Raw genomic sequence first — 22,606 nt, 5'->3', positions numbered from 1 at the left:
TGAGGAGGAGATGTAGGGTGGTGCAGCACTGTGGAGAGGACGAATAGGGTGGTAGACAGAGATGAGGAGGAGATGTAGGGTGGTGCAGCACTGTGGAGAGGACAGGTAGGTGGTAGACAGAGATGAGGAGGAGATGTAGGGCGGTGCAGCACTGTGGAGAGGATGGGTAGAGGGTTAGAGAGAGATGAGGAGGAGATGTAGGGTGGTGCAGCACTGTGGAGTGGACAGGTAAGTGATAGAGAGAGATGAGGAGGAGATGTAGGGTGGTGCAGCACTGTGGAGAGGACGGGTAGGTGATAGAGAGAGATGAGGAGGAGATGTAGGGTGGTGCAGCACTGTGGAGAGGACGAATAGGGTGGTAGACAGAGATGAGGAGGAGATGTGGGGCGGTGCAGCACTGTGGAGAGGATGGGTAGGTGATAGAGATGAGGAGGAGATTTTTGGTGGTGCAGCACTGTGGAGAGGACGGGTAGGTGATAGAGAGAGATGAGGAGGAGATGTAGGGTGGTGCAGCACTGTGGAGAGGATGGGTAGGTGGTAGAGAGATGAGGAGGAGATGTAGAGTGGTGCAGCACTGTGGAGAGGATGGGTAGGTGGTAGAGAGATGAGGAGGAGATGTAGGGTGGTGCAGCACTGTGGAGAGGACGGGTAGGTGATAGACAGAGATTAGGAGGAGATGTAGGGTGGTGCAGCACTGTGGAGAGGACGGGTAGGTGATAGACAGAGATGAGGAGGAGATGTAGGGTGGTGCAGCACTGTGGAGAGGACGGGTAGGTGATAGAGATGAGGAGGAGATGTAGGGTGGTGCAGCACTGTGGAGAGGACAGGTAGGTTGTAGACAGAGATGAGGAGGAGATGTAGGGTGGTGCAGCACTGTGGAGAGGACGGGTAGGTGATAGAGAGAGATGAGGAGGAGATGTAGGGTGGTGCAGCACTGTGGAGAGGACGGGTAGGTGGTAGACAGAGATGAGGAGGAGATGTAGGGTGGTGCAGCACTGTGGAGAGGACGGGTAGGTGATAGAGAGAGATGAGGAGGAGATGTAGGACAGTGTAGCACTGTGGAGAGGACGGGTAGGTGGTAGACAGAGATGAGGAGGAGATGTAGGGTGGTGCAGCACTGTGGAGAGGATGAGTAGGTGGTAGACAGAGATGAGGAGGAGACGTAGGGTGGTGCAGCACTGTGGAGAGGACAGGTAGGTGATAGAGAAAGATGAGGAGGAGATGTAGGGTGGTGCAGCACTGTGGAGAGGACGAGTAGGTGGTAGAGAGAGATGAGGAGGAGATGTAGGGCGGTGCAGCACTGTGGAGAGGATGGGTAGGTGATAGACAGATGAGGAGGAGATGTAGGGCGGTGCAGCACTGTGTAGAGGAAGGGTAGGTGGTAGACAGAGATGAGGAGGAGATGTAGGGCGGTGCAGCACTGTGGAGAGGACGAATAGGGTGGTAGACAGAGATGAGGAGGAGATGTAGGGTGGTGCAGCAATGTGGAGAGGACGGGTAGGTGGTAGACAGAGAAGAGGAGGAGATGTAGGGTGGTGCAGCACTGTGGAGAGGACGGGTAGGTGATAGAGAGAGATGAGGAGGAGATGTAGGGTGGTGCAGCACTGTGGAGAGGACGGGTAGGTGATAGAGAGAGATGAGGAGGAGATTTTGGGTGGTGCAGCACTGTGGAGAGGACAGGTAGGTGATAGAGAGAGATGAGGAGGAGATGTAGGGTGGTGCAGCACTGTGGAGAGGATGGGTAGGTGATAGAGAGAGATGAGGAGGAGATGCAGGGTGGTGCAGCACTGTGGAGAGGACAGGTAGGTGATAGACAGAGATGAGGAGGAGATGTAGGGTGGTGCATCACTGTGGAGAGGACGGGTAGGTGGTAGACAGAGATGAGGAGGAGATGTACGGCGGTGCAGCACTGTGGAGAGGATGGGTAGGTGATAGAGAGAGATGAGGAGGAGATGCAGGGTGGTGCAGCACTGTGGAGAGGACGAATACTGTGGTAGACAGAGATGAGGAGGAGATGTAGGGTGGTGCAGCGCTGTGGAGAGGATGGGTAGGTGATAGAGAGAGATGAGGAGGAGATGCAGGGTGGTGCAGCGCTGTGGAGAGGATGGGTAGGTGATAGAGAGAGATGAGGAGGAGATGTAGGGTGGTGCATCACTGTGGAGAGGACAGGTAGGTGATAGACAGAGATGAGGAGGAGATGTAAGGCGGTGCAGCACTGTGGAGAAGACGGGTAGGTGATAGACAGAGATTAGGAGGAGATGTAGGATGGTGCAGCACTGTGGCGAGGACGGGTAGGTGGTAGAGACAGAGATGAGGAGGAGATGTAGGGTGGTGCAGCGCTGTGGAGAGGATGGGTAGGTGGTAGACAGAGATGAGGAGGAGATGTAGGGTGGTGCAGCGCTGTGGAGAGGATGGGTAGGTGATAGAGAGAGATGAGGAGGAGATGTAGGGCGGTGCAGCACTGTGGAGAGGATGAGTAGGTGGTAGACAGAGATGAGGAGGAGATGTAGGGTGGTGCAGCGCTGTGGAGAGGATGAGTAGGTGGTAGACAGAGATGAGGAGGAGATGTAGGGTGGTGCAGCGCTGTGGAGAGGACAGGTAGGTGGTAGACAGAGATGAGGAGGAGATGTAGGGTGGTGCAGCGCTGTGGAGAGGATGAGTAGGTGGTAGACAGAGATGAGGAGGAGATGTAGGGTGGTGCAGCGCTGTGGAGAGGATGGGTAGGTGATAGAGAGAGATGAGGAGGAGATGTAGGGCGGTGCAGCACTGTGGAGAGGATGGGTAGGTGATAGACAGAGATGAGGAGGAGATGTAGGGCGGTGCAGCACTGTGCAGAGGACGGGTAGGTGGTAGAGACAGAGATGAGGAGGAGATGTAGGGTGGTGCAGCACTGTGGAGAGGACGGGTAGGTGGTAGACAGAGATGAGGAGGAGATGTAGGGTGGTGCAGCACTGTGGAGAGGATGGGTAGGTGATAGAGAGAGATGAGGAGGAGATGTAGGGCGGTGCAGCACTGTGGAGAGGATGGGTAGGTGATAGACAGAGATGAGGAGGAGATGTAGGGCGGTGCAGCACTGTGCAGAGGACAGGTAGGTGGTAGAGACAGAGATGAGGAGGAGATGTAGGGTGGTGCAGCACTGTGGAGAGGACGGGTAGGTGATAGACAGAGATTAGGAGGAGATGTAGGATGGTGCAGCACTGTGGAGAGGATGGGTAGGTGATAGAGAGAGATGAGGAGGAGATGTAGGGTGGTGCAGCACTGTGGAGAGGATGGGTAGGTGGTAGAGAGATGAGGAGGAGATGTAGGGTGGTGCAGCACTGTGGAGAGGATGGGCAGGTGGTAGACAGAGATGAGGAGGAGATGTAGGATGGTGCAGCACTGTGGAGAGGACGGGTAGGTGGTAGAGAGATGAGGAGGAGATGTAGGGTGGTGCAGCACTGTGGAGAGGATGGGTAGGTGATAGAGATGAGGAGGAGATGTAGGGTGGTGCAGCACTGTGGAGAGGACGGGTAGGTGATAGAGATGAGGAGGAGATGTAGGGTGGTGCAGCACTGTGGAGAGGACGGGTAGGTGATAGAGATGAGGAGGAGATGTAGGGTGGTGCAGCACTGTGGAGAGGACAGGTAGGTTGTAGACAGAGATGAGGAGGAGATGTAGGGTGGTGCAGCACTGTGGAGAGGACGGGTAGGTGATAGAGATGAGGAGGAGATGTAGGGTGGTGCAGCACTGTGGAGAGGACGGGTAGGTTGTAGACAGAGATGAGGAGGAGATGTAGTTGGGTGCAGCACTGTGGAGAGGACGGGTAGGTTGTAGACAGAGATGAGGAGGAGATGTAGGGTGGTGCAGCACTGTGGAGAGGACGGGTAGGTGATAGACAGAGATTAGGAGGAGATGTAGGGCGGTGCAGCACTGTGGAGAGGATGGGTAGGTGATAGACAGATGAGGAGGAGATGTAGGGCGGTGCAGCACTGTGTAGAGGAAGGGTAGGTGGTAGACAGAGATTAGGAGGAGATGTAGGGTGGTGCAGCACTGTGGAGAGGATGGGTAGGTGATAGAGAGAGATGAGGAGGAGATGTAGGGTGGTGCAGCACTGTGGAGAGGATGGGTAGGTGGTAGAGAGATGAGGAGGAGATGTAGGGTGGTGCAGCACTGTGGAGAGGATGGGTAGATGATAGAGAGAGATGAGGAGGAGATGTAGGGTGGTGCAGCACTGTGGAGAGGACGGGTAGGTGGTAGACAGAGATGAGGAGAAGATGTAGGATGGTGCAGCACTGTGGAGAGGACAGGTAGGTGGTAGACAGAGATGAGGAGGAGATGTAGGGTGGTGCAGCACTGTGGAGAGGACGGGTAGGTGGTAGACAGAGATGAGGAGGAGATGTAGGGTGGTGCAGCACTGTGGAGAGGATGGGTAGGTGGTAGACAGAGATGAGGAGGAGATGTAGGGTGGTGCAGCACTGTGGAGAGGACAGGTAGGTGGTAGACAGAGATGAGGAGGAGATGTAGGGCGGTGCAGCACTGTGGAGAGGATGGGTAGGTGATAGAAATGAGGAGGAGATGTAGGGTGGTGCAGCACTGTGGAGAGGATGAGTAGGTGATAGAGATGAGGAGGAGATGTAGGGCGGTGCAGCACTGTGGAGAGGACGGGTAGGTGATAGAGAGAGATGAGGAGGAGATGTAGGGCGGTGCAGCACTGTGGAGAGGACGGGTAGGTGATAGAGAGAGATGAGGAGGAGATGTAGAGCGGTGCAGCACTGTGGAGAGGACGAATAGGGTGGTAGACAGAGATGAGGAGGAGATGTGGGGCGGTGCAGCACTGTGGAGAGAACGGGTAGGGTAGTAGACAGAGATGAGGAGGAGATGTAGGGCGATGCAGCACTGTGGAGAGGATGGGTAGGTGATAGAGATGAGGAGGAGATTTTTGGTGGTGCAGCACTGTGGAGAGGACGGGTAGGTGATAGAGAGAGATGAGGAGGAGATGTAGGGTGGTGCAGCACTGTGGAGAGGATGGGTAGGTGGTAGAGAGATGAGGAGGAGATGTAGGGTGGTGCAGCACTGTGGAGAGGATGGGTAGGTGGTAGAGAGATGAGGAGGAGATGTAGGGTGGTGCAGCACTGTGGAGAGGACGGGTAGGTGATAGAGATGAGGAGGAGATGTAGGGTGGTGCAGCACTGTGGAGAGGACAGGTAGGTTGTAGACAGAGATGAGGAGGAGATGTAGGGTGGTGCAGCACTGTGGAGAGGACGGGTAGGTTGTAGACAGAGATGAGGAGGAGATGTAGGGCGGTGCAGCACTGTGGAGAGGACAGGTAGGTGATAGACAGAGATGAGGAGGAGATGTAGGGTGGTGCAGCACTGTGGAGAGGACGGGTAGGTGGTAGACAGAGATGAGGAGGAGATGTAGGGTGGTGCAGCACTGTGGAGAGGACGGGTAGGTGATAGAGAGAGATGAGGAGGAGATGTAGGACAGTGTAGCACTGTGGAGAGGACGGGTAGGTGGTAGACAGAGATGAGGAGGAGATGTAGGGTGGTGCAGCACTGTGGAGAGGATGAGTAGGTGGTAGACAGAGATGAGGAGGAGACGTAGGGTGGTGCAGCACTGTGGAGAGGACGGGTAGGTGATAGAGAAAGATGAGGAGGAGATGTAGGGTGGTGCAGCACTGTGGAGAGGACGGGTAGGTGATAGACAGAGATGAGGAGGAGATGTAGGGTGGTGCAGCACTGTGGAGAGGACGGGTAGGTGATAGAGAAAGATGAGGAGGAGATGTAGGGTGGTGCAGCACTGTGGAGAGGATGGGTAGGTGATAGACAGATGAGGAGGAGATGTAGGGTGGTGCAGCACTGTGGAGAGGACGGGTAGGTGGTAGAAAGAGATGAGGAGGAGATGTAGGGTGGTGCAGCACTGTGGAGAGGACGAGTAGGTGGTAGAGAGAGATGAGGAGGAGATGTAGGGCGGTGCAGCACTGTGGAGAGGATGGGTAGGTGATAGACAGATGAGGAGGAGATGTAGGGCGGTGCAGCACTGTGTAGAGGAAGGGTAGGTGGTAGACAGAGATGAGGAGGAGATGTAGGGCGGTGCAGCACTGTGGAGAGGACGGGTAGGTGGTAGACAGAGAAGAGGAGGAGATGTAGGGTGGTGCAGCACTGTGGAGAGGACGGGTAGGTGATAGAGAGAGATGAGGAGGAGATGTAGGGTGGTGCAGCACTGTGGAGAGGACGGGTAGGTGATAGAGAGAGATGAGGAGGAGATTTTGGGTGGTGCAGCACTGTGGAGAGGACAGGTAGGTGATAGAGAGAGATGAGGAGGAGATGTAGGGTGGTGCAGCACTGTGGAGAGGACGGGTAGGTGATAGAGAGAGATGAGGAGGAGATGTAGGGTGGTGCAGCACTGTGGAGAGGATGGGTAGGTGATAGAGAGAGATGAGGAGGAGATGCAGGGTGGTGCAGCACTGTGGAGAGGACGAATAGGGTGGTAGACAGAGATGAGGAGGAGATGTAGGGTGGTGCAGCACTGTGGAGAGGACGGGTAGGTGATAGAGAGAGATGAGGAGGAGATGTAGGGTGGTGCAGCACTGTGGAGAGGACGGGTAGGTGATAGAGAGAGATGAGGAGGAGATGTAGGGTGGTGCAGCACTGTGGAGAGGATGGGTAGGTGATAGAGAGAGATGAGGAGGAGATGCAGGGTGGTGCAGCACTGTGGAGAGGACGAATAGGGTGGTAGACAGAGATGAGGAGGAGATGTAGGGCGGTGCAGCACTGTGGAGAGGACGGGTAGGTGGTAGACAGAGAAGAGGAGGAGATGTAGGGTGGTGCAGCACTGTGGAGAGGACGGGTAGGTGATAGAGAGAGATGAGGAGGAGATGTAGGGTGGTGCAGCACTGTGGAGAGGATGGGTAGGTGATAGAGAGAGATGAGGAGGAGATGCAGGGTGGTGCAGCACTGTGGAGAGGACGAATAGGGTGGTAGACAGAGATGAGGAGGAGATGTAGGGTGGTGCAGCACTGTGGAGAGGACGGGTAGGTGATAGACAGAGATTAGGAGGAGATGTAGGGTGGTGCATCACTGTGGAGAGGACAGGTAGGTGATAGACAGAGATGAGGAGGAGATGTAGGGTGGTGCATCACTGTGGAGAGGACGGGTAGGTGGTAGACAGAGATGAGGAGGAGATGTACGGCGGTGCAGCACTGTGGAGAGGATGGGTAGGTGATAGAGAGAGATGAGGAGGAGATGCAGGGTGGTGCAGCACTGTGGAGAGGACGAATAGGGTGGTAGACAGAGATGAGGAGGAGATGTAGGGTGGTGCAGCACTGTGGAGAGGACGGGTAGGTGATAGACAGAGATTAGGAGGAGATGTAGGATGGTGCAGCACTGTGGAGAGGATGGGTAGGTGATAGAGAGAGATGAGGAGGAGATGTAGCGTGGTGCAGCACTGTGGAGAGGATGGGTAGGTGGTAGAGAGATGAGGAGGAGATGTAGGGTGGTGCAGCACTGTGGAGAGGACGGGTAGGTGATAGAGATGAGGAGGAGATGTAGGGTGGTGCAGCACTGTGGAGAGGACGGGTAGGTGATAGAGATGAGGAGGAGATGTAGGGTGGTGCAGCACTGTGGAGAGGACGGGTAGGTTGTAGACAGAGATGAGGAGGAGATGTAGTTGGGTGCAGCACTGTGGAGAGGACGGGTAGGTTGTAGACAGAGATGAGGAGGAGATGTAGGGTGGTGCAGCACTGTGGAGAGGACGGGTAGGTGATAGACAGAGATTAGGAGGAGATGTAGGATGGTGCAGCACTGTGGAGAGGACGGGTAGGTGATAGACAGAGATTAGGAGGAGATGTAGGGTGGTGCAGCACTGTGGAGAGGATGGGTAGGTGATAGAGAGATGAGGAGGAGATGTAGGGTGGTGCAGCACTGTGGAGAGGACGGGTAGGTGGTAGACAGAGATGAGGAGAAGATGTAGGGTGGTGCAGCACTGTGGAGAGGATGGGTAGGTGATAGAGAGATGAGGAGGAGATGTAGGGCGGTGCAGCACTGTGGAGAGGACAGGTAGGTGGTAGACAGAGATGAGGAGGAGATGTAGGGTGGTGCAGCACTGTGGAGAGGATGGGTAGGTGATAGAGAGATGAGGAGGAGATGTAGGGCGGTGCAGCACTGTGGAGAGGACAGGTAGGTGATAGACAGAGATTAGGAGGAGATGTAGGGTGGTGCAGCACTGTGGAGAGGATGGGTAGGTGATAGAGAGATGAGGAGGAGATGTAGGGCGGTGCAGCACTGTGTAGAGGACAGGTAGGTGGTAGACAGAGATGAGGAGGAGATGTAGGGTGGTGCAGCACTGTGGAGAGGACAGGTAGGTGGTAGACAGAGATGAGGAGGAGATGTAGGGCGGCGCAGCGCTGTGGAGAGGATGGGTAGGTGATAGAAATGAGGAGGAGATGTAGGGTGGTGCAGCACTGTGGAGAGGATGAGTAGGTGGTAGACAGAGATGAGGAGGAGATGTAGGGCGGTGCAGCACTGTGGAGAGGATGGGTAGGTGGTAGACAGATGAGGAGGAGATGTAGGGCGGTGCAGCACTGTGGAGAGGACGGGTAGGTGGTAGACAGAGATGAGGAGGAGATGTAGGGCGGTGCAGCACTGTGGAGAGGATGGGTAGGTGGTAGACAGATGAGGAGGAGATGTAGGGTGGTGCAGCACTGTGGAGAGGACGGGCAGGTGGTAGACAGATGAGGAGGAGATGTAGGGTGGTGCAGCACTGTGGAGAGGACGGGTAGGTGGTAGACAGATGAGGAGGAGATGTAGGGTGGTGCAGCACTGTGGAGAGGACGGGCAGGTGGTAGACAGATGAGGAGGAGATGTAGGGTGGTGCAGCACTGTGGAGAGGACGGGCAGGTGGTAGACAGATGAGGAGGAGATGTAGGGGGAGCAGTGTTGTGGAGATCTTTGTGAGCAATGAGTTTATAATGTATTTTGTAGTGGGTGAGTAACCAGTGCAATGACTGGCACAGGATGGAGGCATCGGTGTACCTCCACGGACCAGTGTCAGTCGCAGAGAAGTACGTGGCTCACCCTCCCCCCGACACACCTTACCTCGGCTCATACTGGTCAGTGGCAGCGTATATTGGCCTAAGAATTCACTGGATAGGATGGAGAGCTGGTCTTCCAGAGAGACTCGCAGCAATGCCAGCTCCGGGAGCCGCACGGAGAAGGTCAGAGACTGGTTCCAGAAAGGGTTCAGGGCTGAAACGATCAAGAAAGAGCTAGATAAAAAACTCTTCACGTCCTGAGACTGGGAAAGGTGGTGATCAGTATGGAGGGACTGTAGACAGCTGGGGCCCCTGTGCATGACCAGTGTCTGGTGCCCCCTGAGACTGGGAAAGGTGGTGATCAGTATGGAGGGACTGTAGACAGCTGGGGCCCCTGTGCATGACCAGTGTCTGGTGCCCCCAGAGGCTGTGAAAGGTGGTGATCAGTATGGAGGGACTGTAGACAGCTGTGGCCCCTGTGCACGACCAGTGTCTGGTGCCCCCAGAGGCTGTGAAAGGTGGTGATCAGTATGGAGGGACTGTAGACAGCTGTGGCCCCTGTGCACGACCAGTGTCTGGTGCCCCCAGAGGCTGTGAAAGGTGGTGATCAGTATGGAGGGACTGTAGACAGCTGTGGCCCCTGTGCATGACCAGTGTCTGGTGCCCCCTGAGACTTGGAAAGGTGGTGATCAGTATGGAGGGACTGTAGACAGCTGTGGCCACTGTGCATGACCAGTGTCTGGTGCCCCCTGAGACTGGGAAAGGTGGTGATCAGTATGGAGGGACTGTAGACAGCTGTGGCCCCTGTGCATAACCAGTGTCTGGTGCCCCCTGAGACTGGGAAAGGTGGTGATCAGTATGGAGGGACTGTAGACAGCTGTGGCCCCTGTGCATGACCAGTGTCTGGTGCCCCCTGAGACTGGGAAAGGTGGTGATCAGTATGGAGGGACTGTAGACAGCTGTGGCCCCTGTGCATGACCAGTGTCTGGTGCCCCCTGAGACTGGGAAAGGTGGTGATCAGTATGGAGGGACTGTAGACAGCTGTGGCCCCTGTGCATGACCAGTGTCTGGTGCCCCGTGAGACTGGGAAAGGTGGTGATCAGTATGGAGGGACTGTAGACAGCTGTGGCCCCTGTGCATGACCAGTGTCTGGTGCCCCCTGAGACTGGGAAAGGTGGTGATCAGTATGGAGGGACTGTAGACAGATGTGGCCCCTGTGCATGACCAGTGTCTGGTGCCCCCTGAGACTGGGAAAGGTGGTGATCAGTATGGAGGGACTGTAGACAGCTGTGGCCCCTGTGCATGACCAGTGTCTGGTGCCCCGTGAGACTGGGAAAGGTGGTGATCAGTATGGAGGGACTGTAGACAGCTGTGGCCCCTGTGCATGACCAGTGTCTGGTGCCCCCTGAGACTGGGAAAGGTGGTGATCAGTATGGAGGGACTGTAGACAGATGTGGCCCCTGTGCATGACCAGTGTCTGGTGCCCCCTGAGACTGGGAAAGGTGGTGATCAGTATGGAGGGACTGTAGACAGATGTGGCCCCTGTGCATGACCAGTGTCTGGTGCCCCCTGAGACTGGGAAAGGTGGTGATCAGTATGGAGGGACTGTAGACAGCTGTGGCCCCTGTGCATGACCAGTGTCTGGTGCCCCCTGAGACTGGGAAAGGTGGTGATCAGTATGGAGGGACTGTAGACAGATGTGGCCCCTGTGCATGACCAGTGTCTGGTGCCCCCTGAGACTGGGAAAGGTGGTGATCAGTATGGAGGGACTGTAGACAGCTGTGGCCCCTGTGCATGACCAGTGTCTGGTGCCCCGTGAGACTGGGAAAGGTGGTGATCAGTATGGAGGGACTGTAGACAGCTGTGGCCCCTGTGCATGACCAGTGTCTGGTGCCCCCTGAGACTGGGAAAGGTGGTGATCAGTATGGAGGGACTGTAGACAGATGTGGCCCCTGTGCATGACCAGTGTCTGGTGCCCCCTGAGACTGGGAAAGGTGGTGATCAGTATGGAGGGACTGTAGACAGCTGTGGCCCCTGTGCATGACCAGTGTCTGGTGCCCCGTGAGACTGGGAAAGGTGGTGATCAGTATGGAGGGACTGTAGACAGCTGTGGCCCCTGTGCATGACCAGTGTCTGGTGCCCCCAGAGACTGGGAAAGGTGGTGATCAGTACGGAGGGACTGTAGACAGATGTGGCCCCTGTGCTCGACCCCCGATCACTGCTTCGCTCGACATTCCATTCCTTCTGAATCCATCATGTCCGTCACAGTGGCGGAGGAGCAGTGCGCAGCAAAGGATGCAGTGTCCAGTGCTACCAGCAGGATCCAGCAGAGGGCGACATTACCAGTGCTACCAGCAGAGGGCGACATTACCAGTGCTACCAGCGGGAGCCACCTGAGGGCGACATAACCAGTGCTACCAGCGGGAACCAGCAGAGGACGACATTACCAGTGCTACCAGCGGGAGCCACCAGAGGGCGACATTACCAGTGCTACCAGCAGAGGGCGACATTACTAGTGCTACCAGCGGGAGCCACCTGAGGGCGACATAACCAGTGCTACCAGCGGGAACCAGCAGAGGACGACATTACCAGTGCTACCAGCGGGAGCCACCAGAGGGCGACATTACCAGTGCTACCAGCGGGAGCCACCAGAGGGCGACATTACCAGTGCTACCAGCCTGATCCAGCAGAGGGCGACATTACCAGTGCTATCAACGGGAGCCACCAGAGGGCGACATAACCAGTGCTACCAGCAGGAACCAGCAGAGGACGACATTGCCAGTGCTACCAGCAGGATCCAGCAGAGGGCGACATTACCAGTGCTACCAGCAGAGGGCGACATTACCAGTGCTACCAGCAGGAGGCAGCAGAGGGCGACATTACCAGTGCTACCAGCGGGAGCCACCAGAGGGCGACATTACCAGTGCTACCAGCAGGAGGCAGCAGAGGGCGACATTACCAGTGCTACCAGCGGGAGCCACCAGAGGGCGACATTACTAGTGCTACCAGCAGGAGGCAGCAGAGGGCGACATTACCAGTGCTACCAGCGGGAGCCACCAGAGGGCGACATTACCAGTGCTACCAGCAGAGGGCGACATTACCAGTGCTACCAGCAGGAGGCAGCAGAGGGCGACATTACCAGTGCTACCAGCTGGAGCCACCAGAGGGCGACATTACCAGTGCTACCAGCAGGAGGCAGCAGAGGGCGACATTACCAGTGCTACCAGCGGGAGCCACCAGAGGGCGACATTATCAGTGCTACCAGCGGGATCCAGCAGAGGGCAACATTACCAGTGCTACCAGCAGAGGGCGACATTACCAGTGCTACCAGCTGGAAGCCAGCAGAGGGCAACGTTACCAGTGCTACCAGCAGGTGGCAGCAGAGGGCGACATTATCAGTGCTACCAGCAGAGGGCGACATTACCAGTGCTACCAGCGGGAACCAGCAGAGGGCGACATAACCAGTGCTACCAGCGGGAACCAGCAGAGGGCGACATTATCAGTGCTACAAGTGGGAACCAGGCACGGGTTGGCAGTACACTGTGGCCCCTGTGTGGCGGTGTCAGGGCACGGGTTGGTAGTACACTGTGGCCCCTGTGTGGTGGAGTGAGGGCACCCTTTGGCAGTACACTGTGGCCCCTGTGTGGCGGTGTCAGGGCACAGGTTGGCAGTACACTGTGGCCCCTGTGTGGAGGTGTCAGGGCACGGGTTGGCAGTACACTGTGGCCCCTGTGTGGCGGTGTCAGGGCACGGGTTGGCAGTACACTGTGGCCCCTGTGTGGCGGTGTCAGGGCACAGGTTGGCAGTACACTGTGGCCCCTGTGTGGCGGTGTCAGGGCACGGGTTGGCAGTACACTGTGGCCCCTGTGTGGCGGTGTCAGGGCACAGGTTGGCAGTACACTGTGGCCCCTGTGTGGCGGTGTCAGGGCACAGGTTGGCAGTACACTGTGGCCCCTGTGTGGTGGAGTCAGGGCACAGGTTGGCAGTACACTGTGGCCCCTGTGTGGCGGTGTCAGGGCACAGGTTGGCAGTACACTGTGGCCCCTGTGTGGCGGTGTCAGGGCACGGGTTGGCAGTACACTGTGGCCCCTGTGTGGAGGTGTCAGGGCACGGGTTGGCAGTACACTGTGGCCCCTGTGTGGCGGTGTCAGGGCACAGGTTGGCAGTACACTGTGGCCCCTGTGTGGCGGTGTCAGGGCACAGGTTGGCAGTACACTGTGGCCCCTGTGTGGCGGTGTCAGGGCACAGGTTGGCAGTACACTGTGGCCCCTGTGTGGTGGAGTGAGGGCACAGGTTGGCAGTACACTGTGGCCCCTGTGTGGAGGTGTCAGGGCACGGGTTGGCAGTACACTGTGGCCCTTGTGTGGAGGTGTCAGGGCACGGGTTGGCAGTACACTGTGGCCCCTGCGTGGCGGTGTCAGGGCACAGGTTGGCAGTACACTGTGGCCCCTGTGTGGAGGTGTCAGGGCACAGGTTGGCAGTACACTGTGGCCCCTGTGTGGAGGTGTCAGGGCACGGGTTGGCAGTACACTGTGGCCCCTGTGTGGCGGTGTCAGGGCACAGGTTGGCAGTACACTGTGGCCCCTGTGTGGCGGTGTCAGGGCACAGGTTGGCAGTACACTGTGGCCCCTGTGTGGCGGTGTCAGGGCACAGGTTGGCAGTACACTGTGGCCCTTGTGTGGCGGTGTCAGGGCACAGGTTGGCAGTACACTGTGGCCCCTGTGTGGCGGTGTCAGGGCACAGGTTGGCAGTACACTGTGGCCCCTGTGTGGCGGTGTCAGGGCACAGGTTGGCAGTACACTGTGGCCCCTGTGTGGCGGTGTCAGGGCACAGGTTGGCAGTACACTGTGGCCCCTGTGTGGCGGTGTCAGGGCACGGGTTGGCAGTACACTGTGGCCCCTGTGTGGCGGTGTCAGGGCACAGGTTGGCAGTACACTGTGGCCCCTGTGTGGCGGTGTCAGGGCACGGGTTGGCAGTACACTGTGGCCCCTGTGTGGCGGTGTCAGGGCACAGGTTGGCAGTACACTGTGGCCCCTGTGTGGCGGTGTCAGGGCACGGGTTGGCAGTACACTGTGGCCCCTGTGTGGCGGTGTCAGGGCACAGGTTGGCAGTACACTGTGGCCCCTGTGTGGAGGTGTCAGGGCACGGGTTGGCAGTACACTGTGGCCCCTGTGTGGCGGTGTCAGGGCACAGGTTGGCAGTACACTGTGGCCCCTGTGTGGCGGTGTCAGGGCACAGGTTGGCAGTACACTGTGGCCCCTGTGTGGCGGTGTCAGGGCACAGGTTGGCAGTACACTGTGGCCCCTGTGTGGCGGTGTCAGGGCACAGGTTGGCAGTACACTGTGGCCCCTGTGTGGCGGTGTCAGGGCACAGGTTGGCAGTACACTGTGGCCCCTGTGTGGCGGTGTCAGGGCACAGGTTGGCATTACACTGTGGCCCCTGTGTGGCGGTGTCAGGGCACAGGTTGGCAGTACACTGTGGCCCCTGTGTGGTGGTGTCAGGGCACAGGTTGGCAGTACACTGTGGCCCCTGTGTGGCGGTGTCAGGGCACAGGTTGGCAGTACACTGTCGCCCCTGTTTGGCGGTGTCAGGGCACGGGTTGGCAGTACACTGTGGCCCCTGTGTGGCGGTGTCAGGGCACAGGTTGGCAGTACACTGTCGCCCCTGTTTGGCGGTGTCAGGGCACGGGTTGGCAGTACACTGTAGCCCCTGTGTGGCGGTGTCAGGGCACGGGTTGGCAGTACACTGTAGCCCCTGTGGGGTACTCCAGCAGCTGTGCCATTGTCCGGCCTTTGTAGCCGTCACTTACAGTTGTTCTTCACCACCCTCGTCTTCCTCTGCCGCCCATCGTCCGGACCCCCGTAGATCTCTGCCGTCACTGTCAGGCTGGTGGTGTTGGTCTTGGACAGGCTTCCATGTGGCAGGAAGAAGCCGCTGATCACCTGGAAAACATGGAGACCAGGGGTGCTCAGGAGGGGCCACAGAGGAGCGAGGGGCCACAGAGGAGCGAGCGGCCACAGAGGAGCGAGGGGTCACAGAGGAGCGAGCGGCCACAGAGGAGAGAGCGGCCACAGAGGAACGAGGGGCCACAGAAGAGCGAGGGGCCACAGAGGAGCGAGGGGCCACAGAGGAGCGAGGGGCCACAGAGGAGCGAGGGGTCACAGAGGAGCGAGCGGCCACAGAGGAGCGAGCGGCCACAGAGGAGAGAGCGGCCACAGAAGAGCGAGGGGCCACAGAGGAGCGAGGGGCCACAGAGGAGCGAGGGGCCACAGAGGAGCGAGCGGCCACAGAGGAGCGAGCGGCCACAGAGGAGCGAGGGGCCACAGAGGAGCGAGGGCCCACAGAGGAGCGAGGGGCCACAGAGGAGCGAGCGGCCACAGAGGAGAGAGCGGCCACAGAGGAGCGAGGGGCCACAGAGGAGCGAGGGGCCACAGAAGAGCGAGGGGCCACAGAGGAGCGAGGGGCCACAGAAGAGCGAGGGGCCACAGAGGAGCGAGCGGCCACAGAGGAGCGAGGGGCCACAGAGGAGAGAGCGGCCACAGAGGAGCGAGCGGCCACAGAGGAGAGAGCGGCCACAGAGGAGCGAGGGGCCACAGAGGAGCGAGCGGCCACAGAGGAGCGAGGGGCCAGAGAGGAGCGAGCGGCCACAGAGGAGAGAGCGGCCACAGAGGAGCGAGGGGCCACAGAGGAGCGAGGGGCCACAGAGGAGCGAGGGGTCACAGAGGAGCGAGGGCCCACAGAGGAGCGAGGGCCCACAGAGGAGCGAGGGGCCACAGAGGAGCGAGCGGCCACAGAGGAGCGAGCGGCCACAGAGGAGCGAGCGGCCACAGAAGAGCAAGCGGCCACAGAGGAGCGAGCGGCCACAGAGGAGCGAGGGGCCAGAGAGGAGCGAGCGGCCACAGAGGAGCGAGCGGCCACAGAGGAGCGAGGGGCCAGAGAGGAGCGAGCTGCCACAGAGGAGCGAGGGGCCACAGAGGAGCGAGGGGCCACAGAGGAGCGACGGGCCACAGAGGAGCGAGGGGCCACAGAGGAGCGAGCGGCCACAGAGGAGCGAGGGGCCACAGAGGAGCGAGCGGCCACAGAGGAGCCACAGAGGAGCGAGGGGCCACAGAGGAGCGAGCGGCCACAGAGGAGCGAGGGGCAACAGAGGAGCGAGCGGCCACAGAGGAGCGAGGGGCCACAGAGGAGCGAGGGGCCACAGAGGAGCGACGGGCCACAGAGGAGCGAGGGGCCACAGAGGAGCGAGCGGCCACAGAGGAGCGAGGGGCCACAGAGGAGCGAGCGGCCACAGAGGAGCCACAGAGGAGCGAGGGGCCACAGAGGAGCGAGCGGCCACAGAGGAGCGAGGGGCAACAGAGGAGCGAGCGGCCACAGAGGAGCGAGGGGCCACAGAGGAGCGAGGGGTCACAGAGGAGCGAGCGGCCACAGAGGAGCGAGTGGCCACAGAGGAGCGAGGGCCCACAGAGGAGCGAGGGGCCACAGAGGAGCGAGCGGCCACAGAGGAGCGAGCGGCCACAGAGGAGCGAGGGGCCACAGAGGAGCGAGCGGCCACAGAGGAGCGAGCATCCACAGAGGAGCGAGCGGCCACAGAGGAGCGAGGGGCCACAGAGGAGCGAGCGGCCACAGAGGAGCAAGGGGCCACAGAGGAGCGAGGGGCCACAGAGGAGCGAGCGGCCACAGAGGAGAGAGGGGCCACAGAGGAGCGAGGGGCCACAGAGGAGCGAGGGGCCACAGAGGAGAGAGGGGCCACAGAGGAGCGAGGGCCCACAGAGGAGCGAGCGGCCACAGAGGAGCGAGGGGCCACAGAGGAGCGAGCGGCCACAGAGGAGCGAGGGGCCAGAGAGGAGCGAGCTGCCACAGAGGAGCGAGGGGCCACAGAGGAGCGAGGGGCCACAGAGGAGCGAGCGGCCACAGAGGAGCGAGGGGCCACAGAGGATCGAGCGGCCACAGAGGAGCGAGGGGCCACAGAGGAGCGAGCGGCCACAGAGGAGCGAGGGGCAACAGAGGAGCGAGCGGCCACAGAGGAGCGAGGGGCCACAGAGGAGCGAGGGGCCACAGAGGAGCGACGGGCCACAGAGGAGCGAGGGGCCACAGAGGAGCGAGCGGCCACAGAGGAGCGAGGGGCCACAGAGGAGCGAGCGGCCACAGAGGAGCCACAGAGGAGCGAGGGGCCACAGAGAAGCGAGCGGCCACAGAGGAGTGAGGGGCAACAGAGGAGCGAGCGGCCACAGAGGAGCGAGGGGCCACAGAGGAGCGAGGGGCCACAGAGGAGCGACGGGCCACAGAGGAGCGAGGGGCCACAGAGGAGCGAGGGGCCACAGAGGAGAGAGGGGCCACAGAGGAGCGAGGGGCCACAGAGGAGCGAGGGCCCACAGAGGAGCGAGCGGCCACAGAGGAGCGAGGGGCCACAGAGGAGCGAGCGGCCACAGAGGAGCGAGGGGCCAGAGAGGAGCGAGCGGCCACAGAGGAGCGAGCGGCCACAGAGGAGCGAGGGGCCAGAGAGGAGCGAGCTGCCACAGAGGAGCGAGGGGCCACAGAGGAGCGAGGGGCCACAGAGGAGCGACGGGCCACAGAGGAGCGAGGGGCCACAGAGGAGCGAGCGGCCACAGAGGAGCGAGGGGCCACAGAGGAGCGAGCGGCCACAGAGGAGCCACAGAGGAGCGAGGGGCCACAGAGGAGCGAGCGGCCACAGAGGAGCGAGGGGCAACAGAGGAGCGAGCGGCCACAGAGGAGCGAGGGGCCACAGAGGAGCGAGGGGCCACATAGGAGCGACGGGCCACAGAGGAGCGAGGGGCCACAGAGGAGCGAGCGGCCACAGAGAAGCGAGGGGCCACAGAGGAGCGAGCGGCCACAGAGGAGCCACAGAGGAGCGAGGGGCCACAGAGGAGCGAGCGGCCACAGAGGAGCGAGGGGCAACAGAGGAGCGAGCGGCCACAGAGGAGCGAGGGGCCACAGAGGAGCGAGGGGTCACAGAGGAGCGAGCGGCCACAGAGGAGCGAGTGGCCACAGAGGAGCGAGGGCCCACAGAGGAGCGAGGGGCCACAGAGGAGCGAGCGGCCACAGAGGAGCGAGGGGCCACAGAGGAGCGAGCGGCCACAGAGGAGCGAGCATCCACAGAGGAGCGAGCGGCCACAGAGGAGCGAGGGGCCACAGAGGAGCGAGCGGCCACAGAGGAGCGAGGGGCCACAGAGGAGCGAGTGGCCACAGAGGAGCGAGCGGCCACAGAGGAGCGAGGGGCCACAGAGGAGCAAGCGGCCACAGAGGAGCGAGGGGCCACAGAGGAGCGAGGGGCCACAGAGGAGCGAGCGGCCACAGAGGAGCGAGGGGCAACAGAGGAGCGAGGGGCCACAGAGGAGCGAGCGGCCACAGAGGAGCGAGCGTCCACAGAGGAGCGAGGGGCCACAGAGGAGCGAGCGGCCACAGAGGAGCGAGGGGCAACAGAGGAGCGAGGGGCCACAGAGGAGCGAGGGGCCACAGAGAAGCGAGGGGCCACAGAGGAGCGAGCGGCCACAGAGGAGCCACAGAGGAGCGAGGGGCCACAGAGGAGCGAGCGGCCACAGAGGAGCGAGGGGCAACAGAGGAGCGAGCGGCCACAGAGGAGCGAGGGGCCACAGAGGAGCGAGGGGTCACAGAGGAGCGAGCGGCCACAGAGGAGCGAGTGGCCACAGAGGAGCGAGGGCCCACAGAGGAGCGAGGGGCCACAGAGGAGCGAGCGGCCACAGAGGAGCGAGGGGCCACAGAGGAGCGAGCGGCCACAGAGGAGCGAGCATCCACAGAGGAGCGAGCGGCCACAGAGGAGCGAGGGGCCACAGAGGAGCGAGCGGCCACAGAGGAGCGAGGGGCCACAGAGGAGCGAGGGGCCACAGAGGAGCGAGCGGCCACAGAGGAGCGAGGGGCCACAGAGGAGCGAGGGGCCACAGAGGAGCGAGGGGCAACAGAGGAGCGAGGGGCCACAGAGGAGCGAGCGGCCACAGAGGAGCGAGCGTCCACAGAGGAGCGAGGGGCCACAGAGGAGCGAGCGGCCACAGAGGAGCGAGGGGCAACAGAGGAGCGAGGGGCCACAGAGGAGCGAGCGGCCACAGAGGAGCGAGGGGCCACAGAGGAGCGAGGGACCCCACTGCACAGAGCATTTACAGCACAGTATTCACATTATTCCCGGGGGCTGCAGCCTCCACCCCCCATACTCTGCACAGGTGGAGGGGGACTGAGTGATACCTTAATGGTGAAGAACAGGGGCCGTGTTCTGTGCTTCTCCCCGCAGGGGTGGAGGCCGCTCTCCTCTCTCCGCAGATATTCCGGCTTCAGGACGTACCCGCAGCCCCCGTTATCCCGGAACTTCCCGTCCTGCAGATCCATGGGAATCCCCGGAGTCTGGAAATTCAGCGCGGCTGCGGAGACGCAGAGGAGGAGAGAGGAGCACGGGGTAACAATGCGGGGAGAGAGGAGCACGGGGTAAAAATGCGGGGAGAGAGGAGCACGGGGTAACAATGCGGGGAGAGAGGAGCACGGGGTAACAATGCGGGGAGAGAGGAGCACGGGGTAACAATGCGGGGAGAGAGGAGCACGGGGTCACAATGCGGGGAGAGAGGAGCACGGGGTAACAATGCGGGGAGAGAGGAGCACGGGGTAACAATGTGGGGAGAGAGGAGCACGGGGTAACAATGCGGGGCGAGAGGAGCACGGGGTAACAATGCGGGGAGAGAGGAGCACGGGGTCACAATGCGGGGAGAGAGGAGCACGGGGTCACAATGCGGGGAGAGAGGAGCACGGGGTCACAATGCGGGGAGAGAGGAGCACGGGGTCACAATGCGGGGAGAGAGGAGCACGGGGTCACAATGCGGGGAGAGAGGAGCACGGGGTCACAATGCGGGGAGAGAGGAGCACGGGGTAACAATGCGGGGAGAGAGGAGCACGGGGTAACAATGCGGGGAGAGAGGAGCACGGGGTAACAATGCGGGGAGAGAGGAGCACGGGGCAACAATGCGGGGAGAGAGGAGCACGGGGCAACAATGCGGGGAGAGAGGAGCACGGGGTAACAATGCGGGGAGAGAGAAGCACGGGGTAACAATGCGGGGAGAGAGGAGCACGGGGTAACAATGCGGGGAGAGAGGAGCACGGGGTAACAATGCGGGGAGAGAGGAGCACGGGGTAACAATGCGGGGAGAGAGGAGCACGGGGTAAGAATGCGGGGAGAGAGAAGCACGGGGTAACAATGCGGAGAGAGAGGAGCACGGGGTAACAATGCGGGGAGAGAGGAGCACGGGGTAACAATGCGGGGAGAGAGGAGCACGGGGTAACAATGCGGGGAGAGAGGAGCACGGGGTAACAATGCGGGGAGAGAGGAGCACGGGGTAACAATGCGGGGAGAGAGGAGCACGGGGTAACAATGCGGGGAGAGAGGAGCACGGGGTAACAATGCGGGGAGAGAGGAGCACGGGGTAACAATGCGGGGAGAGAGGAGCACGGGGTAACAATGCGGGGAGAGAGGAGCACGGGGTAACAATGCGGGGAGAGAGGAGCACGGGGTAACAATGCGGGGAGAGAGGAGCACGGGGTCACAATGCGGGGAGACAGGAGCACGGGGTCACAATGCGGGGAGAGAGGAGCACGGGGTAACAATGCGGGGAGAGAGGAGCACGGGGTAACAATGCGGGGAGAGAGGAGCACGGGGTCACAATGCGGGGAGAGAGGAGCACGTGGTCACAATGCGGGGAGACAGGAGCACGGGGTCACAATGCGGGGAGAGAGGAGCACGGGGTAACAATGCGGGGAGAGAGGAGCACGGGGTAACAATGCGGGGAGAGAGGAGCACGGGGTAACAATGCGGGGAGAGAGGAGCACGGGGTCACAATGCGGGGAGAGAGGAGCACGGGGTCACAATGCGGGGAGAGAGGAGCACGGGGTCACAATGCGGGGAGAGAGGAGCACGGGGTAACAATGCGGGGAGAGAGGAGCACGGGGTAACAATGCGGGGAGAGAGGAGCACGGGGTAACAATGCGGGGAGAGAGGAGCACGGGGTAACAATGCGGGGAGAGAGGAGCACGGGGTAACAATGCGGGGAGAGAGAAGCACGGGGTAACAATGCGGGGAGAGAGGAGCACGGGGTAACAATGCGGGGAGAGAGGAGCACGGGGTAACAATGCGGGGAGAGAGGAGCACGGGGTAACAATGCGGGGAGAGAGGAGCACGGGGTAACAATGCGGGGAGAGAGGAGCACGGGGTAACAATGCGGGGAGAGAGGAGCACGGGGTAACAATGCGGGGAGAGAGGAGCACGGGGTAACAATGCGGGGAGAGAGGAGCACGGGGTAACAATGCGGGGAGAGAGGAGCACGGGGTAACAATGCGGGGAGAGAGGAGCACGGGGTAACAATGCGGGGAGAGAGGAGCACGGGGTAACAATGCGGGGAGAGAGGAGCACGGGGTCACAATGCGGGGAGAGAGGTGCACGGGGTAACAATGCGGGGAGAGGGGAGCACGGGGTAACAATGCGGAGAGAGAGGAGCACGGGGTAACAATGCGGGGAGAGAGGAGCACGGGGTAACAATGCGGGGAGAGAGGAGCACGGGGTAACAATGCGGGGAGAGAGGAGCACGGGGTAACAATGCGGGGAGAGAGGAGCACGGGGTAACAATGCGGGGAGAGAGGAGCACGGGGTAACAATGCGGGGAGAGAGGAGCACGGGGTAACAATGCGGGGAGAGAGGAGCACGGGGTAACAATGCGGGGAGAGAGGAGCACGGGGTAACAATGCGGGGAGAGAGGAGCACGGGGTAACAATGCGGGGAGAGAGGAAAACGGGGTAACAATGCGGGGAGAGAGGAGCACGGGGTAACAATGCGGGGAGAGAGGAGCACGGGGTAACAATGCGGGGAGAGAGGAGCACGGGGTAACAATGCGGGGAGAGAGGAGCACGGGGTAACAATGCGGGGAGAGAGGAGCACGGGGTAACAATGCGGGGAGAGAGGAGCACGGGGTAACAATGCGGGGAGAGAGGAGCACGGGGTCACAATGCGGGGAGAGAGGAGCACGGGGTCACAATGCGGGGAGAGAGGAGCACGGGGTCACAATGCGGGTAGAGAGGAGCACGGGGTCACAATGCGGGGAGAGAGGAGCACGGGGTAACAATGCGGGGAGAGAGGAGCACGGGGTCACAATGCGGGGAGAGAAGAGCACGGGGTAACAATGCGGGGAGAGAGGAGCACGGGGTAACAATGCGGGGAGAGAGGAGCACGGGGTAACAATGCGGGGAGAGAGGAGCACGGGGTAACAATGCGGGGCGAGAGGAGCACGGGGTAACAATGCGGGGAGAGAGGAGCACGGGGTAACAATGCGGGGAGAGAGGAGCACGGGGTAACAATGCGGGGCGAGAGGAGCACGGGGTAACAATGCGGGGCGAGAGGAGCACGGGGTAACAATGCGGGGAGAGAGGAGCACGGGGTAACAATGCGGGGAGAGAGGAGCACGGGGTAACAATGCGGGGAGAGAGGAGCACGGGGTAACAATGCGGGGAGAGAGGAGCACGGGGTAACAATGCGGGGAGAGAGGAGCACGGGGTAACAATGCGGGGAGAGAGGAGCACGGGGTAACAATGCGG

The 22,606-nt window shown here is 60.7% G+C and overlaps 1 protein-coding gene across 3 annotated transcripts in view; it reads right to left on the bottom strand.

Moving 5' to 3' along the window:
* PLCZ1 (phospholipase C zeta 1) overlaps positions 1-22,606 on the bottom strand; it is a 162,195-nt gene that overhangs the window by 15,646 nt on the left and 123,943 nt on the right. For 2 of the 3 annotated variants that reach the window (XM_073650570.1, XM_073650571.1), the window contains exons 8-10: positions 19,226-19,398; positions 14,820-14,952; positions 9,075-9,224 (exon numbers count right to left, since the gene is read on the bottom strand). In XM_073650570.1, coding sequence (XP_073506671.1) covers positions 9,075-9,224; positions 14,820-14,952; positions 19,226-19,398 — 456 coding nt within the window. The remainder of the gene's footprint in view (positions 1-9,074; positions 9,225-14,819; positions 14,953-19,225; positions 19,399-22,606) is intronic. The other variant, XM_073650572.1, reaches the window with a different exon arrangement.

Source organism: Phyllobates terribilis, unplaced genomic scaffold (assembly GCF_046119375.1).
Source record: "Phyllobates terribilis strain yellow unplaced genomic scaffold, ASM4611937v1 Scaffold_10__3_contigs__length_209671492, whole genome shotgun sequence".
In the NCBI taxonomy this organism is placed as follows: Eukaryota; Metazoa; Chordata; class Amphibia; order Anura; family Dendrobatidae; genus Phyllobates; species Phyllobates terribilis.
Note: the sequence above shows the minus strand (reverse complement) of the source record. Positions and strands in the feature narration are given on the sequence as shown.